The sequence below is a fragment of the Phasianus colchicus genome, chromosome 27 (assembly GCF_987193195.1).
Source record: "Phasianus colchicus chromosome 27, bPhaCol1.hap1.1, whole genome shotgun sequence".
Taxonomy (NCBI): Eukaryota; Metazoa; Chordata; class Aves; order Galliformes; family Phasianidae; genus Phasianus; species Phasianus colchicus.
Window position 1 is genome coordinate 2,413,143 of NC_143462.1, and position 18,709 is coordinate 2,431,851.

General features: G+C 55.9%; 3 protein-coding genes across 3 annotated transcripts; 2 read left to right on the top strand and 1 right to left on the bottom strand.

Annotated features, from left to right (window-relative positions):
• Positions 1-7,761: 7,761 nt before the first annotated feature.
• LOC149914805 (uncharacterized) lies at positions 7,762-10,329 on the bottom strand. The gene is made up of 6 exons (XM_090125647.1): positions 10,240-10,329; positions 9,249-10,139; positions 9,080-9,151; positions 8,896-8,979; positions 8,728-8,799; positions 7,762-8,629 (listed from the first exon to the last, which is right to left on the bottom strand). The coding sequence occupies exons 1-6, from the start codon at positions 10,244-10,246 to the stop codon at positions 7,965-7,967; spliced, it is 1,791 nt and encodes a 596-aa protein (XP_089981773.1). The 5' UTR covers positions 10,247-10,329; the 3' UTR covers positions 7,762-7,964.
• Positions 10,330-10,412: 83 nt separating this feature from the next.
• On the top strand, positions 10,413-12,834 carry LOC149914806 (uncharacterized). The gene is made up of 8 exons (XM_090125661.1): positions 10,413-10,515; positions 10,850-10,921; positions 11,174-11,245; positions 11,456-11,527; positions 11,619-11,714; positions 11,879-11,986; positions 12,133-12,277; positions 12,397-12,834. Exons 1-8 carry the CDS (start codon positions 10,413-10,415, stop codon positions 12,662-12,664), a joined length of 936 nt encoding a protein of 311 aa, XP_089981787.1. The 3' UTR covers positions 12,665-12,834.
• Positions 12,835-13,854: 1,020 nt separating this feature from the next.
• DUSP11 (dual specificity phosphatase 11) lies at positions 13,855-18,658 on the top strand. The gene is made up of 9 exons (XM_031602130.2): positions 13,855-13,962; positions 14,049-14,124; positions 14,769-14,900; positions 15,470-15,593; positions 16,145-16,205; positions 16,504-16,550; positions 16,672-16,744; positions 16,995-17,123; positions 17,909-18,658. The coding sequence occupies exons 1-9, from the start codon at positions 13,928-13,930 to the stop codon at positions 18,246-18,248; spliced, it is 1,017 nt and encodes a 338-aa protein (XP_031457990.2). The 5' UTR covers positions 13,855-13,927; the 3' UTR covers positions 18,249-18,658.
• The last annotated feature ends 51 nt before the right edge of the window (positions 18,659-18,709 follow it).

The following is an 18,709-nucleotide window of genomic DNA, read 5'->3' on the forward strand; positions in this document are numbered from 1 at the left end:
GCCACCTTCTTGTGATGCAGTGATGGCACTGATGGACAGCGGGAGGGCAACTGATGTCGTCTCCCTGACTCATGCAAGGCCTTCGCTGTGGTCCCGCACCGCTTCCTTCCCTCTGAGTCAGACAGAGATGGGTGCAAAGGACGGGCTGTGGGGTGGAGGTTCAACAAAGCCCAGGTTGTGCGTTCAGATGGGAATTTGCCTCTTGCGTGCCCTACATCGATCCCAAGTGAGAAAAGGAAACCTTTTTCTCCAGGTGGTTGGCTCAGAGGCTGCAGCACCTGTGCTATGGAGAAAGGCTGAGGGAGCCGGGGGTGTTCAGCACGGAGCAGAGAAGGCTGCGGGGAGCCCTCATTGCAGCCTTCTGTTGTTTCAAGGGAGGTGATGAACAGGAGGGAAATGAACTTTTCATGTGGGGAGATGGTGCCAGGACAAAGAGGAATGGTTTTAATGTAAAGGAGGGGAGATTCGGTTTAGATGTCAGGGAAGTTGTTCACAGAGGAGGAGCTGAAGCCCCGGCACTGATGCCCACAGAGGCTGTGGGTGCCCCATCCCTGCGGGTGCACCCGGCTCAGCTCCCATGGCAGTGAATGGAGACGAAGGGAGGACGTGGCTGATGACACTCCAACGGCCGGTGGCATCGCAGGGCTGCGGTGCTTTGACCCTGCAAAGCCACCAAACATCCACCTGCTGGCTGCCTGCTTTCACACATCCGTCTGTCACAAAGCTCAGGGGCTGGGAGGGACCTCTGGAGAAGAGCACAGTACCACCTCCCCCCAGAGCAGCTTCTCTGCAGCGCTTGCACAGGAGAGTCTGCCTTGAGCTGGGGAGCCCAAAACTGACCCGGTGCTCCACATGTGCCCAGTGCTTCCTGCAGCCCTCAAGAGCCTCCCAGGGCCACCAGTACTGCCCAGTGCTCCCACATCAACACACCGGATGCTCAGTACTCAGTACGTGACCATCTCCTTCCCCAGGCACAAAACAGGCAGTGGGGCATTTGCAGCACGATGGTGATGGAGAACATCAGTGAGGAGGTGCGGGAGGAGCTGCAGCTCGTGGCTCACTGCAACGTCGCCAACATCCCTGGCGGTGGGCGTTGGGTCTGGGGGGGCTTTGGGGCTGCATGAACGACTGCTGGCAGAGATCACAGAATCACAGAATAACCAAGATTGGAAAAAACCTCCAAGATCATCCAGTCCAACCATCCACCTATCACCAATAGTAATCACTAAACCATGTCGCTCAACACAGAATCCAAACGTTCCGTAAACACCTCCAGGATTAGTGAGTCCACCACCTCCCTGGGCAGCCCATTCCAGTGCCTGACCACTCTTTCAGAAAAGCAGAATTTCCTAACGTCCAGCCTAAGTCTCCCCTGGCGTAGCTTGAAGCCATTCCCTCTGGTTCTATCACCAGTTACATGAGACAAGAGGCTCAGTGAGCTGGGTCTGTTTAGCCTTGAGAAGAAAAGACTGAGAGGAGACCTGGTCCAGGTCTATCAATATCTAAGGTGTGGGGGGCAGAGTGGCGAGGCCAGACTGTTTTCAGCGGTGTGTGGAGACAGGACAAGGGGAAATGGCCGAAAACTGGAGCATAGGAAGTTCTGCACAAATGTGCGCAAGAACTTCTTTATGGTGAGGTGACGGAGCACTGGAACAGGCTGCCCAGGGAGGTGGTGGAGTCTCCTTCTCTGGAGATATTCAAGACCCGCCTGGATGCCTACTTGTGTGACCTGCTGTAGGGAACCTGCTTTGGGGGGGGGTTGGACTCGATGATCTCTGGAGGTCCCTTCCAACCCCTACAATTCTGTGATTCTGTGACCCCCAGCTCGCTACAACCTCCCTTCACGTAGCTATAGCGAGCAACACCGTCTCCCCTGAGCCTCCTCTTCTCCAGCCTGAACAACCCCAGCTCCTTCAGCCGCTCCTCATCAGGCCTGTGCTCCAGACCCCTCCAGACCGGCTTTGTCACCCTTCTTTGAACCCCTTGCAGGGCCTCAATGTCTTTCTTGCAGTGAGGGGCCCAAAACTGGACACAGCACTCGAGGTGCGGCCTCACCAGAGCAGAGCACAGGGGGACAATCACTTCCCTGTTCCTGCTGGCAACACCGTTCCTGATGCAAGCCAAGATGCCATTGGCCTTCTTGCCCACCCGGGCACACTGCTGGCTCGTGTTCAGCCGAGCACCAATCAACACCCCCAGGTCCATTTCCTCTGTGCAGTCTTCCAGCCACTCCGCCCCAAGCCTGTAGCATTGCCTGCAGTTGTTGCGGCCAAAGTGCAGGACCCAGCATCTGGCCTTGTTGAAACTCATCCCGTTGGCTTCAGCCCAGCTCTCCAGCCTGTCGAGATCCCTCTGTAGGGCCTCGCTACCCCCAGGCACATCCACACTTCCAGCCAACTTGGTGTCATCAGCAAACTTACAGAGGGTGCACTCAGTGCCCTCATCCAACCTGTGCTGGAATGTGCTGTGGCTTCCTGAGCTCTGCGGTAGTAATACAGAAGAACTGAATGCCGAGTTGTGCACGTGGTTTTGCTGTTCTGTCACTGCCAGACGCTGCAGGCCCGAGGGAAGACGAGGCCTCAACGTGCAGTAGGAGCTCTCGACCCTGTGCCTGAACTCACTGTGCCTGCCGCTGTATGACCAGTGCCTCGCCAGAGTCCCGGCCAGGTCTGCCCTGGGAAGCTCAGGGCGATCCCCTGGCAAGGAACTTAGAGGGAAAGAGCACACAGGGTTATTTTTGGTTCTCGAACTTTGGTTCCTTCCACTCTTGGACCTGTTGAGCCCAGAGAGGAGAAGGCTGTGGGGAGCCCTCATTGCAGCCTCCCACGGTTTCAAGGAAGGGAATGAACTTTTCATGGGGAGATGGTGCCTGGTGGGTATATTTCTGTCTGCTCAGCAGAAGGCTTGGGAAACTGGCGTTCTACAAAGACATGGAGAAAATAGTGCTGTCTTTGGAGAAGTAACGCCTCCTGAGGATGTCATCCTCCTGACAAGAGCAGACATTTACAGTCCCACTTTGCTGCCTTCTTTCTCAAGAGGTCGATGGAGAGCCTGTGGACGAGGCTGTGTTTCAGGAGGGCAGCAGCCACACGCTGCCCAGCTCCCGTGAAGGCACAGAGGACGTGCAAGCAGCTGGCACTCCAGGTAAAGGCCGAGCACAGAGCTCTGTGGCTGACGGCTGCAGGTTCTGTTGTTGTGTTTCATGTTCGTGGCCTCCTGGAACATTTCATGGCAATGTCAGAGCTCTGATGAGGTTGCCAGTTAGGCACGAGGCGCGGCAGTGACCACAGTGTTCCTTCATGTGGAGGTAAAGAACACACTAAGGGCATCTACATTAAGGACGTCCCCATGTTCTGCCTGAAAGGTGCTACTGGTGTGTTTGTCCCTCTTCTTCTCATCATAATTGTGTGCCGCATCTGCATCCGGCGGCGGAGGCAGAAACACCAGTGAGTTGCTCCCCCATCCTCGTCCCAGCACGCTCTTTATTCCAGCGCTGCTCTGCGCGGTGCCGGGAGGAAGGAGAGCGGGGGGCTCCGCGGGCCCTCAGCAGTTCCTGTCTCTGCAGGCGCCTCATGGAATCCGCCAAAGCCCGGGCTGCTGCCCGCAAACGCTCAGCATGGGCAGCAGGACAGACTGCCAAGAGCGGACAGACGATCTCCGCACCAGAGGGCTCCACGTGTGCCAGGATGTCCTGCCTGGGTTCTGCAGAGCGTCAGCACGTCGTCGCCCCCCAGACGGAGATGGCAGACAGTCTCGGCACCAGAGGGCTCCATGTGTGCCTGGACGTCCTGCCCGGGTTCTGCGGAGCCCCAGCACTTCGCCGTTTCCCAGCTTGGCTTCCCCCAACGCAGCCCCTGCGCCCCCCACCCCGGCCACATACATCAAAATAGGCCCAGGAGCCCCCAGCCCCGCCGGGCACCGCCACCACCACCACCCCCATCCTACAGGGATGGTAGCTGTCTCCCTGGGGCCGGAGACGGCAGCTTCTGCTCTGAGCAGTTTTTCTTGTATTCCCACAATTCCCCCTTTTTTATTTATTCGCAAACTACTACCGTGCTATAAAATAATAACACTAATTACATTAATAACAGAATCATTATGACTCAGTCGCGGCCTCGAGTGACAATACTCTAAATGTGAGAAAGGAGACATGGCAAACATAGCATCATGACAAGAAATACCGTTAACCTACTAGAAAGAACAAACACGCGCTTGGCCTGCGACTCAAGTTTCTGCCACCTGGAAATAAATCCCTGAAGGTCCCGTTCTGTGTTAATCTCTAACTGCACTATTAAGCATTCCTTGTGGTAGCACAGTCCAGTGATACCGCTGAGCAGGGCTTGCTTGGTTGATAGAGGGCACTGGGAGAGCGAATTGTGAGGTCCCATGAGGTCCTCCGTGCCAGAATGATTTGAGTTATTCAAATTGCTCGTAGCCCGGATGGCAGCCTGTTCTGGGCATTCAGTCCTAAGCACGGTACATGGCGTGGCACACAGGATCGCTCGCGACAGAATTTTCCGATCGTGGGGGGTCACAACATAACCGCCACCAATTGCAACCAGAAGGTTCCATGTAAAGGCAGACTGAACTCCGTCATCTCTCACTGACTTCCTCAGCTGCTTTACTGCCCCGGAAGGCAGGGATTCCCACTGGGGGCGCTGCTTTGGACGATCCATCACAGGAAAGGCTTGCATCGTGTCAGCATCACCCCCTAACATTGCTTCTTTCCCGCACTTCTCTAAGGCGCCGCAGCGCACCGTAGAAGAATGCTTCTTTCCCGCACCCTTCCAATTATCATCAGGAGGGAAAACGCTCGCTTTGTCTTCCGGACCTGGAAGTGGAGCAGGATAAAAAGCTCCTCCGGGTCGGGTCCGTCCCCGTCCCCGTCCCCGTCCCTGTCTCCAAGCAGCTGACACGGAGGCTGCGGGCACTCGGCAGCAGGCGCTGCACGCTGTCCGCCGTCCGCTGTGCGCGGGGGGGAGGAAGGGAGCGGCGCGGCGGGAGCGGGAGCGGGAGCGGGACGAGCGCCGGGGGCGGAGCCGAGGGCAGCAGCGCGGGGCGGGTCGCGATTTCTCTTCTCCGCGGGCAGCGGTGGGGGCGGAGCCGCGGGTGGAATGCGGAGCGGGGCTGCTTTGTGCAGCGAGGGGCAGCGGCGGGGGTGGGAGGGAGGGAGGGAGGGCGGCGGGGAATCGTCGCGAGGAATTCTTCCTTGCGAATTTGCTCAAGCCCTTCCGTGCTTTGCTGCCAAACGCGTCCAAGTTGAGCAGCCGTTGTGTCTTAGGAACAGCAGGCTCCCGGAGTTTTGCGCCGCTTTTGTCCCAAAGCTCTCCGTCGGGAGAGAATCCGGCGTTCGGAAATTCGGGGACGTTTTCGCTTATCGCTTTGAGAAAAGCAGCTAAGCTGAGGTAGATACGGGCGGATTCTGAAGCGCGAAAACGAAGCGTGGTGCTGCAAGACTTCCTGGCCGCTCCTTCGTCAGCGACCTCGCCGCAGTTCCGACTGCTCACCTTCTGCCCTGCAGAACGCTGCGGGCGCCAAACAACCTCTCCGCACTTCAGTCGGGCGGCGCTGCCGGGCCGGGCTCGCTCAGCCTCGGCTTCTTTGCTGCACGCGGTGGGCGCCATTTGCAGCGCCTGACGCACGGACTCAGCCGGGAACGATGCAGGTCGTTTCTTGCGAGTTCTCACATCGCTTACACACCTTCACAAGTCTTCTCTGTCTCTGGAGCTTGCCAGTTAGGCACGCGGCGCGGCAGTGACCACAGTTGTTCCTTCAGGTGCAGGTGAAGAACACACTAAGGGCATCTACATTGAGGACGCCCCCATGTTCTGCCTGAAAGGTGCTACTGGTGTGTTTGTTCCTCTTCATAGAATCAGAATCACAAGGTTGGAAACGACCTATAAGATCATCTGCTCCAACCGCCTTCACACTACCACTGCTACCACAAGCTCCTAAGCCATGTCTCGCAGCTCCTCGTCCAGACGCCTCTTGAACGCTGCCAGGGACGGCGACTCCACCACCTCCCTGTGCAGCCATTGCAGTGCCTGAGAGAACAAGTTCTTCCTTAAGCCTAACCTAAACCTCCTCTGCTACAACTTGCGGCCATTTCCCCGGCTCCTGTTTGTTGCCTGGAGAAGAGGCCAAACCCCTCCTCACCACAGCCTCCCTTCAGGAAGCTGTAGGGTGCCATGAGGTCTCCCCTGAGCCTCCTCTTCTCCAGACTAAACAATCCCAGCTCCCTCTTGTGCTCCAGACCCCCCTCCAGTTTCGTTGCCCTTCTCTGGACACGCTCCAGGGCCTCAATGTCTTTCCCGTGGTGAGGGGCCCAAAACTGAACACAGCACTCGAGGTGCGGCCTCACCAGTGCTGAGTACAGGGGACGATCACCTCCCTGCTCCTGCTGGCCACACTATTTCTAATGCAGGCCAGGATGGCGCTGGCCCTTTTGGCCACCTGGGCACACTGCTGGCTCATGTTCAGCCGAGCATCAACCAACACCCCCAGGTCCAGTTCCTCTTCACAGTCATCCAGCCACTTGTCCCCAAGCCTGTAACGCTGCATGGGGTTGTTGTGGCCAAAGTGCAGGACCCGGCACTTGGCCTTGTTGAATCCCATCCCATTCCCCCCAGCCCAGCGATCCAGCTTATCTAAGTCCCTCTGAAGGGCCTCCCTACCCTCAGGCAGATCCACACCACCTCCCAGCTTGGTGTCATCTGCAGACTCACTGAGGGTACACTCAGTCCCCTCATCCAGGTCATCAATACAGATATTAAACCAGACAGGCCCCAGGACCGACCCCTGGGGGACACCACTTGAAACATGTCGCCAGTTGGACTTCGCTCCATTAACCACCACCCGTTGGGCACGGCCCTCTACCAGTTCCTTACCCAAAGGAGTGTGTACCTGTCCAGGCCACGGGCAGCCAGTTTCCCCAGAAGAAGCCTGTGAGAGACCGTGTCAAAGGCTTTGCTGAAGTCCAGGTAGACTACATCAACAGCCTTTCCCTCAGCTATCAGTCTCGTCACGCAGTCGTAGAAGGAGCTGAGGGTGGTCGAGCACGACGTGCCTTTCCTGAACCCGAGCTGGCTGGGCCTGATCCCCTGGACACCACGCACGTGCCGTGCGAGTCTGCTCTGCTGCTGTGGCTAATTGTGTGCTGCATTTGCATCCGGCAGCGGAGGCAGAAACACCAGTGAGTTGCTCCCGCATCCCCATCCCAGCACGCTCTTTATTCCAGCGCTGCTCTGCGCGGTGCCGGGAGGAAGGAGAGCGGGGGGCTCCGCGGGCCCTCAGCAGTTCCTGTCTCTGCAGGCGCCTCATGGAATCCGCCAAAGCCCGGGCTGCTGCCCACGGACGCTCAGCACATGAGGACAGACACATGGCTTAAACAGAACTGCCTACCTGGTTTGTAGGAGAGTTGTTTGCAGTTGGAGGGCATTAGGTGGGGCTGTTGCAGTTTCACCAGTGAAAGGGGTCAAGTGGTGATGGAGAACATGCGTGAGGAAGTGCAGGAGGAGCTGCAGCTATTGGCTCTCTGCAACCTCGCCAACATCCCTGGCGGTGGGTGTTGGGTCTGGGGGGCTTTGGGGCTGCAGGAACGACTGCAGGCAGAGATGTAGCAAAGTGAATACGAAACATTTTGTAATTTGATGTAATTTAATGTAATTTAATATAATTGAAGATAAAATAACATAAAATATGATATCATAATGAAATCTAATAGAGTCCCACACTGTCCCAGTCCAAGGTGGTGTTGGTGGACAGCCCAGGTTTGGAGGGGTTGGGCTGAGGCTGGTGCTGGTGCCCCTGGAGCACTGCTGCTGCTCTGTGTGTGCCGCGGGGGCCGGTGAGGAGCCCAGGGCTACGGGGAGCCTCGTTTGTTGGCCATGGCCGTGTCTCCAGCTGCAGCACGTGGGCCGGTTTCTGCAGAGGCTCCCGTTTGTGCTGAGCTCACCCAGCTTTGCCTAGCGCCGGCGTTTCGGTTCTGGAGCATCCTGGCCATGTGGCAGCTTCCTCTTTGTGGCTTGGATGCTGCCAGTGCACTGCTGGTACCCGCTGGTGGTGCCGGCGGGCGCTGGGCACTCGGCCGGCTGGGTGCCGTCCCCGCTGTGATTTTCCGGCACGTGGCAGGAGATGCAGCCGGGTGGCAGTGCCAGGCGGGTGACAACCACCCGGGGCTGCTTCTGCTGCGCCTCCTGCACCAGATGTGCTGTGCAGGGTGAAGGAGGTGCTGGGACGTCCAGGGGGCTCAGCACGGGCAGCTCTGGTGGCGTGCCGGGGGACGGCAGGAAAGGCCTGCAGGGCAGCGGCCTGGGGAGCTGCCTAGAGCATGATGGATGCGTGCAGAACAGGTCACTGCTGATCCAGGCCTCTCCGTTCTGCCCCGTGCTGGCCCAAGGAAAGTCAGGGAGCGCTGTGATGAATGGAAGTGTTTTGTTGCTGCTGGGGACAGCTGGGCTCGGTGGCTGTGTGGCATCGATCCACCGCAGCAGCTCTGCCCTTTCCTGGCTGTCCAGCTCAGGCAGCAGCTCATCGTAAAGACTTTCCTTGTTGAGATGTTCGGTCCCCTCTGTTTCGGTATCAGCAGGGTCCTGGTTCTGCTGGGGGACCTCCTGAGGACTTGCCACTTCTGAAAAAGCAAGAACATCCCCAGAACGATGAGGACAGCCTTCCCACAGGCACTCAATGCAGATCCCCCCCTGCCAGCTCTGCAGCCCCCAAACTCACCGGTGTTTAGCCATGTGAGCAGATCATCCATGCCCGGGATGTTGTCCGGGATCTCTGTGTTGGATGCCGCTTCTGAAAAAGGAAGAAAATCCCCACAGGGGTAATGCCAGCTTTCCTCACCCACGCAGTGCAGACAAGCCCCACCAGCTCTGCTGCCCCCAGACTCACCGTTGTTCATCCAAGTCAGGAGCTCATCCATGTCCGGCATGTCATCTGGGACGTCATCTGGGACCTCTGTTTTGGGTGCCGCTTCTGGAAGAGGAAGAAGATCCCCACGGGGAAATGCCAGTGTTCACACACGCGCTCGGTGCAAACAGCCCTCCCCTGCCTGCTCTGCTGCCCCCAAACTCACCGTTGTTCATCCAAGTCAGGGGGTCACTGTAGTCAGTGATGTCCTCCTGGATGTCTGAGCTGGTTGTGGCTGCTGGCAAAGCAAGAACGTCCCCAGTAAGGCAATGCCATCTTTCCCACAGCCACCCGAGCAGACAGCCTGCCGCCCGCTCTGCAGCCCCCAAACTCACCACCTGATTCCAGCGCTGCGGTGCCGCAGGTGAGCGGAGCCGTGGTGGGACGGGGGCACACTGGAGCTCCTCGGAGGACTGTGGAGGGGCCGGGGCGGTCGGGGCCCTGCAGCGGGCAGCTGCCTGCGGGCTGCGGGGGCTCCCCATGCAACACAGCCCCAGGCCGCAGCCCCATCGGCTGCTGGGGCTGCTGCGTCCCTGGCACCAGGGGATGTTCCCAGCGGTGGGCAGGGGCGCTGCGGGCAGGCATACCTGGCTTCATGTCACCAGGTGGGAGCGTGACCAGGGGTAACTGCTGCCCCCCAGCTGGCAGCTGACCAAGGTTTAGGGGCATCCCCCCAGCTGGCAGCTGACCAACGTTTAGGGGCATCCCCCCAGCTGGGAGCTGACCAACATTTAGGGGCATCCCCCCAGCTGGCAGCTGACCGATGACTGTGGGCATCCCCCAAGATGGCAGCTGAACCACATTTGGGGGCATCCCCCCAGGTGCCAGTTGAACCACATTTGGGGGCATCCCCCCAGGTGCCAGCTGAACCACATTTGGGGGCATCCCCCCAGGTGCCAGCTGTACCACATTTGGGGGCATCCCCTCAAGTGGCAGCTGAAGCACAACTTGAGGCATCCCCCCATTTGGCAGCTGACCCACCGTTAGAGGCAGCCCCCCAGGTGGGAGCTGCGCTCCCTGTCCCTGGACACCTGCCACCCCAGGCCACACAGAGGCCTGAGGCACCATGTAGGTGACATTGGGGACAGGGAAGGGTTGGAAGGACACTGGCACCGCTCCTCCAATGGTGGGCTGCATTGCAGCAGTGGTCGGTGGTGACACAAAGGATCCGGAAAAATTGGCGTCGGGTGTCGGAAGCACCGTCAGCGTGCGTGGAGGAATTCTCTCTGTGGGGAAATGCCCAAATGGGCACTGGGGTGAGATCTGGGGCACTGGGATCCCCTGGAGGGCCACAGTGCCAGGAGCAGGAGGAGCCTGCTGCCTTACCTGCCATGGTAGCTCGAGAGTGGCAGTGCGGGGTTCCGTGACCACATGGGTCAGCCCCTCTCCCCTGAGCTCACAATGCCCCTCTGTGACACGGTCCCGTGGTGTCACAGGCGTTGCTCTGAGCCTGCCCTGTCCCCATCACTTGCTGTGGCCGCACTCGTGGTGGTGACAGCATGGGACGAGTGTGGGGAGCTATGGCGCGTCTCATACTCCTCCTGCTGATGGCTGCATCTTTCTGTAAGGACAGTGCTGCTCTGCGGCGAGCACCAGGAGCAGGTGGGTGAGCAAAAGTGAGCGGCACGGGAGGCAAGAAGTCAGGCTGTGTCCCCACGGCCAGATGGCAGGCTGCCCTGGGGCTGTCCTTGCATGGGGGATGTGTTGGGCAGGGGAAGGTAGCCAGCACCCAGTTCCCAACACAGGGTCCCAGTCATCCCCCAGCCCAAGGGAAGAGCCAGGCACGTTTTCCTCCCATGCTGTAGTTTCACCTTCCTTTGTGCCCACCAGAGATCTGCAGGAAGAAAGGCCCGAGTGGCCAAACGTTTCCCCATGTCGACCATGGTGCTGTTGCACACGTTTAATGGAAACTTCTCCCATCTCTTTGTGATTCTAGATGACTACACTGGTTCTTTTCCTGAGGTTGCCTGGTCGGACTCGGCTTTTGTTCCTGAGCTGGAACCCGGAGGTAAATCACTGCCAGAACAGAGCCTTTGGGGCTCCCCCTCCCATTCTCTTCCCCTCCCCTCCTCCAGACAGTTCCACGCATGGATTGCTGTGTATCAGCACGGTGCCACTGCAGGCACCCAGCACCTATGGTTGAGATGCTGCTGCGTGGAATGGAGAGAAGGGTGCTGTGGAGTGATCCCCCGTTGTTCCCATCTAGAGATGGATGTGTGGACATGTTTGACACAACCTGCTCTGTCCTGTTTGTTTACAGATGTGAGTGGAAGTGAATGGGGTGCAGAATCCCAGCTGGCTCCTGGATCCAATGCTCTAGCAGATGGCATGGGTATGTCATGGCTTTTTACTTCCTTTGCGAGCTGCCAGCTCACAGCCCCAGTGTCAGCCAGGCACGCCTGCAGGAGTGAGAGCACAGAGCTGCACGTGGGTGCGCTGTCCCTGCACCATCCCCGGGTACCACCTGCTCCTCAGCTGTGCCGTTACGCAGTGACACAGACTGTGGTGTATGATGGAAAGCTCTCGTGGTTCTTTATTGCAGAAATGCCTCCTGAGAGGGCTGTGCCAAACCCGCAGCTGCTTCCCACGATGGAGCCCCGCTGGCCTCCCAGAGGTGGGTACTCTGTCTGGATGGACTTCACCAAACAGAGCGCTCAGTTCAGCCGTGGGTTTGTCTGAAATGGGTCCTGCTACGTTCTGTTCAGGTCCTGCGAGACAGAGAGGGAAACCGGGACAAGGAAGGTATTCTCCGCGGTTTGCTCATGCTCTAAAGGCTGTGACGGGGCAGAATGAAGTGCCTGGTGGGTATATTTCTGCTTGCTCAGCAGAAAGCTTGGGAAACTGGCGTTCTACAAAGACATGGAGAAAATAGTGCTGTCTTTGGAGAAGTAACGCTTCCTGAGGATGTCATCCTCCTGACAAGAGCAGACATTTACAGTCCCACTTTGCTGCCTTCTTTCTCAAGAGGTCGATGGAGAACCTGTGGACGAGGCTGTGTTTCAGGAGGGCAGCAGCCACACGCTGCCCATCTCCCGTGAAGGCACAGAGGACGTGCAAGCAGCTGGCGCTCCAGGTAAAGGCCGTGCACAGAGCTCTGTGGCTGATGGTTGCAGGTTCTGTGATTTGTCTTCGTGGCCTCCTGGAATATTTCATGGCAAAGCTCTGATGAGCTTGCCAGTTAGGCACGAGGCGCAGCAGTGACCACAGTTGTTCCTTCAGGTGCAGGTGAAGAACACACTAAGGGCATCTACATTAAGGACGCCCCCATGTTCTGCCTGAAAGGTGCTATTGGTGTGTTTGTCCCTGTTCTGCTGATAATAATTGTGTGCTGCGTTTGCATCCGGCGGCGGAGGCAGAAACACCAGTGAGTTGCTCCCCCATCCCCACCCCAGCACGCTCTTTATTCCAGCGCTGCTCTGCGCGGTGCCGGGAGGAAGGAGAGCGGGGGGCTCCGCGGGCCCTCAGCAGTTCCTGTCTCTGCAGGCGCCTCATGGAATCTGCCAAAGCCCGGGCTGCTGCCCACGGACGCTCAGCACACGAAGACAGACGGTCTCGGCACCACCGGGCTCCACATGTGCCAGGACGTCCTGCCCGGCTGCTGAGGAGCCCCAGCAGATCGCCGCCCCCCAGGCCCAAACGTCCCCCGACGCGGCCCCCCAGCCCGGCCTTTTACACCCAGAAGGCCCGAAGCCCCCAGCCCCGCCGGGCACCGCCACCGCCACCACCACCCACATCCTTCAGGGGATGGTAGGAGGCTCCCTGGGGCCGAACACCGCATCCCACTGCTGGACAGCCGCTGCTTCCATCAGCTGTGGCTGTCCAGGTTTCTATTATACACAACATCAATAAATAATAACATCATTTCCTAACTGTGTGAGACCTTGCTTGATCTGTGCGGGACACAGGGTGGGAAATGCCCCCAGTCCTCACGCTGGCTTCTGTTCAGGGTAAGAACTTTCCACGCTACACCTGCCTAGTGTGTAAGTCACAGCGACCTCGTGTGTTTTTGGGGTGATGGAGCAGGTCTTCCTGGAGGAGATGTTGAGGCAGCTGAGGGATGGAGAAGTGATCCGGGACAATCAGGGCTGTGAGGCACCGAGGGCAGATCGTGCCTGAGCCACCTTCTTGTGATGCCGTGATGGCACTGATGGACAGCGGGAGGGCAACTGATGTCGTCTCCCTGACTCGTGCAAGGCCTTCGCTGTGGTCCCGCACCGCTTCCTTCCCTCTGAGTCAGACAGAGATGGGTGCAAAGGACGGGCTGTGGGGTGGAGGTTCAACAAAGCCCAGGTTGTGCGTTCAGATGGGAATTTGCCTCTTGCGTGCCCTACATCGATCCCAAGTGAGAAAAGGAAACCTTTTTCTCCAGGTGGTTGGCTCAGAGGCTGCAGCACCTGTGCTATGGAGAAAGGCTGAGGGAGCCGGGGGTGTTCAGCACGGAGCAGAGAAGGCTGCGGGGAGCCCTCATTGCAGCCTTCTGTTGTTTCAAGGGAGGTGATGAACAGGAGGGAAATGAACTTTTCACGTGGGGAGATGGTGCCAGGACAAAGAGGAATGGTTTTAATGTAAAGGAAGGGAGATTCGGTTTAGATGTCAGGGAAGTTGATCACAGAGGAGGAGCTGAAGCCCCGGCACTGATGCCCACAGAGGCTGTGGGTGCCCCATCCCTGCGGGTGCACCCGACTCAGCTCCCATGGCAGTGAATGGAGACGAAGGGAGGACGTGGCTGATGACACTCCAACGGCCGGTGGCTTCGCAGGGCTGCGGTGCTTTGACCGTGCAAAGCCACCAAACATCCACCTGCTGGCTGCCTGCTTTCACACATCCGTCTGTCACCAGGCTCAGGGGCTGGGAGGAATCCCCGCAGAGATCTCCCACAGGTTCCCGCCCGCTCCGCAATCTTCCCGGCTGCTCCTGATGACGTCACGCAGACGGGTGCCGCGCGGGCTCACGGCGGCGGAAGCGGAAGTGGCGGAAGCGGAAGTCGCGGCCGCGTCTCCGTCCCGTTGTCGGCATGCCGGGCCGTAGCCGTTCCCGCGTCCCCGAGCGGTGAGTGCAGTACGGGCTCCTCCGCACGGCGTTGAGAGAGGGCTGCTCCAACTCCGGCTCTGACGTCCCTCCGCTTCCGTTTGCAGGTGGACCGACTACGTGCCGCTCGGCCGCCGGTTGCCGGGCACCCGCTTCATCGCCTTCAAAGTGCCCCTGAGGAAGGTGAGCGGGGGCCGAGGGCCGCCCCGGGTGTCGCGGTGCTGAGGGGGAGCGGCGAGCGGCAGCGCGAGCCGCGCTGTCCCACACGGCTGCTGCTGATGTGGGTCTGCACTGCCCGGGAGCTCAGAACAGGGGCTGTCCGTGCCCGGTTCGTCCCAATGCAATGGCCGAGCTGCCTGTGCTGAGCTGCGGGCTGAGATCTGTACAGGTTTCTTCCAACGCCTACAGTTCAGTGATTTGCCTTTTGTTGTTTCTTTCATCCCTGACCTGATGACAGATGATGGATAGAGTGTGGATAGCAATAGGACAAGGGAGAATGGTTTTAAAGTGAGTCAGGGAGGTTTAGGTTGGATATGAGAAGGAAGTTTTTCACTCAGAGGGTGGTGAGGCAGTGGAACAGGTTGCCCAAGGAGGCTGTGGATGCCCCATCCCTGCAGGTATTCACGGCCAGGCTGGATGTGGCTCTGGGCTGCCTGGTCTGCTGGTTGGCGACCCTGCACAAAGCAGGGGGTTGGAACCAGATGATCATTGTGGTCCTTTTCAACCCGGGCCATTCTATGTCTCTGTGATCACTGGGAGGTGCAGCAGCTCTCCAGTCTCAGTGCAGCTGTGGTTAACATTTGCTGCTGAATGTTGTTTTCACTCAGAGCTTTAATCAGAACCTTCATCCAGAGGACAGATTTTCGCCCTGTGACCTCATTGAGAAAATCAAAGAGCAGAAAGAAGAACTGGGTCTCATCATTGACCTGACGTACACAACGCGCTACTACGGACCGGAGGTCAGTGTTGGTCTCAGCGCAGGGGAGGGAAATGGTCTCTTCAAGCCCTGATATTGCTGCTGAGTGGGATGAGAAGTAACCTTGTGAGAAGGTTACTTTAAAGAGTATGAAACACCTCAATTCCTTTCCCGGGGAATGCAGGGAAGCATCTCACAGCCGTTGGGATGGGGTGTTTGTAATTGATCAGGTGTGACACTGAGGTCTCCAGCCCTTCTCTTTCTGCAAGCACCACAGGTTTTTGGATATGCTAAGGGTGTTTTTGTGGGCTGTTCTGAACAAGAAGCTGATTACAGTGGTTTTTGGCTCATGGTGTTAAATGTGCGGGGATATGTGCAGGAAAAGTTATTCCAACCTCAGTGCTTTGCCCTTCTCAGGGTGGAAGGAGTGAAAGCACAAATGGGTTATTCTGAAATATTGGCACTGTGTTAAAGGGGTGAAGTTGTCTTACCTAAAACTGTTGCTGCTCTTTTGGTTTTAGTTGGAATGCCAATTTCTTGCATCTTTTTGCCAGTAGTTCTCTATTTGGTGATAACTGTAAAGAAACTACTGTCCTCCTTTGTTTCTTGTAGGAGCTGCCAGCTACGCTCAGGTATTCAAAGATCCTGACAATGGGACATGAAATACCAAACAATCAGACTATTTTTCAGTTCAAGTGTGTTGTGGAAAACTTTTTGAGAGACAACAAAGACAACGGTAATGTGAATTTCCCTTCTGTTACCCCGTGCTGTCTGTGGGAAGGGCAGTGTAGCTTTGGAGATTGGTGTTCTTAATTCACCTTCATGCACAGCATGAATTTCTTTTCCTCCACTTGGTGTTTGAATGTTAAAGCAGCGAGATCAGTCTGTTGTGGTAGAGGAGTTCATGCTGGCTGATAAGTAGCAGTGGGTCATGTGTTAATTGAGATTGGGACTGTGCCTCTAGGCTCACTGTAAATCGTGATAGTTTATGAGCAGGGGTGTGAACAGGAAGCTGTTTCTGCTTGGGAAATGTGAGATAGCCTTTCACAGAGCTTTTAAAAACATCCTCCCAGCAGTGAGCTGTGTGACCATGCAAATATGGGATGAAATGAGCTAGTGATCCAAATCAGCTGTGATAAGCAACTACAAATGGGACTTTGTTGCACGATCCTTTCAGTTTATTTAGACTCATTACTGTTGGAGGACAAATGTCCAGCTTGCTTTGCTCTGACTTGGTTTAGGAAAAGCAACTCTGCAGAAAGATGACTTGATTGCTGTTTGTTACAGATAAACTTATTGGAGTGCATTGCACACATGGCTTAAACAGAACAGGCTACCTGGTTTGTAGGTGAGTTGTCTGTGGTCGGAGGGCATTAGGTGGGGTTGTTGTCAGTTTCACCAGTAAAAGGGGTCAAGTGGCGTGTGTAATCCAAGGCCTGCAATATCTGAAGCTTGTAAGCTTAGAAAAGATTTTGTTTGCAGGGATTTGTTAAAATCAGGAATAAGAAGCAACAAAATGCTTATATTCAAATTTGACTTGTAAACAGAAGCTCTAAAAAATTCCCACTTATTTTTGAATTGTCTCTAATCTGTAAATGTCTTTGAGGTTTCTTGTGTGATTAGAGCTGTCTTGTTGGTCTGCTCAGGTACCTAATTGATGTTGAAGGCATGGAGCCCAACACCGCAATAGAGTGTACGTACATGTATGTTCTTCTTGTCAAGATACAAAATACTTATTGTGGGCTTCTGGTTTTAAATGGGCTTGTGCTTGTTCCATTCGTGCGTTTTTAGAACTCAGACCTTTTTTTCTCCAGTGTTCAACAGAGCTCGAGGGCACCCCATCGAGAGAATGAACTACATTGAAGATCTCCGGAGAAGATCTGGAATGTGAGTGCGCACAGAATGAGAGCTGCAATAGATAGATTTTAAGCTTGGCTGACTGCTGCTGCTTGAGGTAGGGTGGATTTGGGATGAGGAAGAAGGTGGGCAGCTGGAACACGTGGGGTTACAGATCTGCATGGAGGCAGCTGCCCTCCTTGGGAGTTTTGAAAGTGGGTTAATTGAAGTGTGAGAGAGCTGTTGTGATCGCTTGATGAATGGTTTGTGAGCCCAGCTGTGACCAAGAGTTCTGTTTAAGGAAACGTGAAGTGAAGAATTTGGGGTCAGCCCCCCTCAAAGGAAGAGTGGGCACTGTGTTGAACAGTAGAAAGCAGAAGGCAGAACATCACCCACAGCGTTCAGAACACCTCCTATTAACAACGTCCAGGTGGGTTTTTGCCTCTTTTCTCTGTGCTTACTGTACAGCTGGGCAGAACAAAAAATGCTCTTTTTTTCCTTCTTAAGTAACTTAAACTCCTGTTTTCACAAGTTTAGATGCAACTTCGCCACATACAAGAGAGCATCCATTGCCATTTCTAGGGGCTGTGGAGGCAGGGGATCTCTCTGTCTTGTTAATGCTGAAGTGCTCCTCATGTCTGCAGCAGCATGAAGCGCTTTGCCTTTGAATAACACACTTGTGCCTGCAGATGTGGAATGGTATTCATTACAGTGTAGGTTAGTTCCTGGTGGAGTTGCAGAGTTCTCAAACTGTAAGATACTTCAGGGACAAGAGCACTTAGTTTGGGTCAGTGGGAGCTGTTCTTCTGTCACCCCATCTGGTAGTGATGGCGGGGGAGTAGTGAAGACAGCTAAAGAGCTGCTGCTTTGCTTGGGTCACATGCCCTGGATTGGCCTCTACAGGATGGTGTGGGAGCTGCAAAACCATCTGTCAGGATCAGTGCCTGCTGGCTGTTGGACAGTAGCTTCTTCAGCCCTGCTTCTGTTGGGTGTACAAAATGCTTCCTGCTGGAAACGTTCCTTGATGCTGCACAGCTGTAAGAAAGCAGTGTCTAGGAGATGAGCTGACAGCTCTTCCTGCGTGTTGCACATTTTAGTCTGAGGCAAAAGGGACTGAGCCACAGGGCTGAAAGGATCCCAAATTCCTCAGCAGAACCTGGGAGAGACAGAAGGGGGTTGAATTCTCCAGGTACTGACTTCCAAATCTTCTTTCAGGAACTCTGGCTGTGCCAAGAAGAAGAAAAAGCGACATCACAGAGTGCCCGAACAGCGCCAGGAGCTTGTGCACAAACCTGGGATGGCTGAGAAAAGGTGGCCTTGCAGTTTGGGTCTGAGGAACTGTCCGGTTTCTTTGCCTTACAACATGCAACGCAATGAAGTGTGCTTCCTAGCTCCAAGTCCCCTCCAGCAACAACCACAGGAGACACACGTGGCCAGGAAGCGCCGGCGGCGGCGTAAGAAACGTCTGGCAGAGTTGAGAGGCACAACAGCATCCACTCAGGGCTGTGTTTCCACAAAGGAGTTGCGCAGAGGCTCCAAACTGAGTGAACTGTGACATCCATCAGCAGCTGAGCTGGATGGTGGGAACTGCGAATGGATGAAGGTGTTCTTGAGATCAGCACATCTCTCTTCTTTCTTTTGTTGTTTTTTTTTTTCCTCTCTTTTTTACACTCTTCTGGGTACTTTTGACAACTGACTCAGAATTTTCAAATTGCTATGTGATATTCTGCAGTCCTGGCTCCATTTCTCAAGTGATGGAGGGAATAAATGGAGCTGGATTAATTCTAAAGAAACGTCATCAGGAGCATCTCTTTAACCTTCCACAAAAGGGCTTTTGCTGATGATTTCCTTAATACATGTGAAGAAATAGGATTTGACCTGAAGCTAGGTGATGTTTTTTTGGTGTTTTTTTTTTTCACTCACATTTGCTAGAGTAAACTTCTGCCCTGCTTACATCCTGAACGTGTGTTCTGTCTGGGCCAGTGTCTCCAGCCCGGTGGGGGAGAGAAGCCCTGC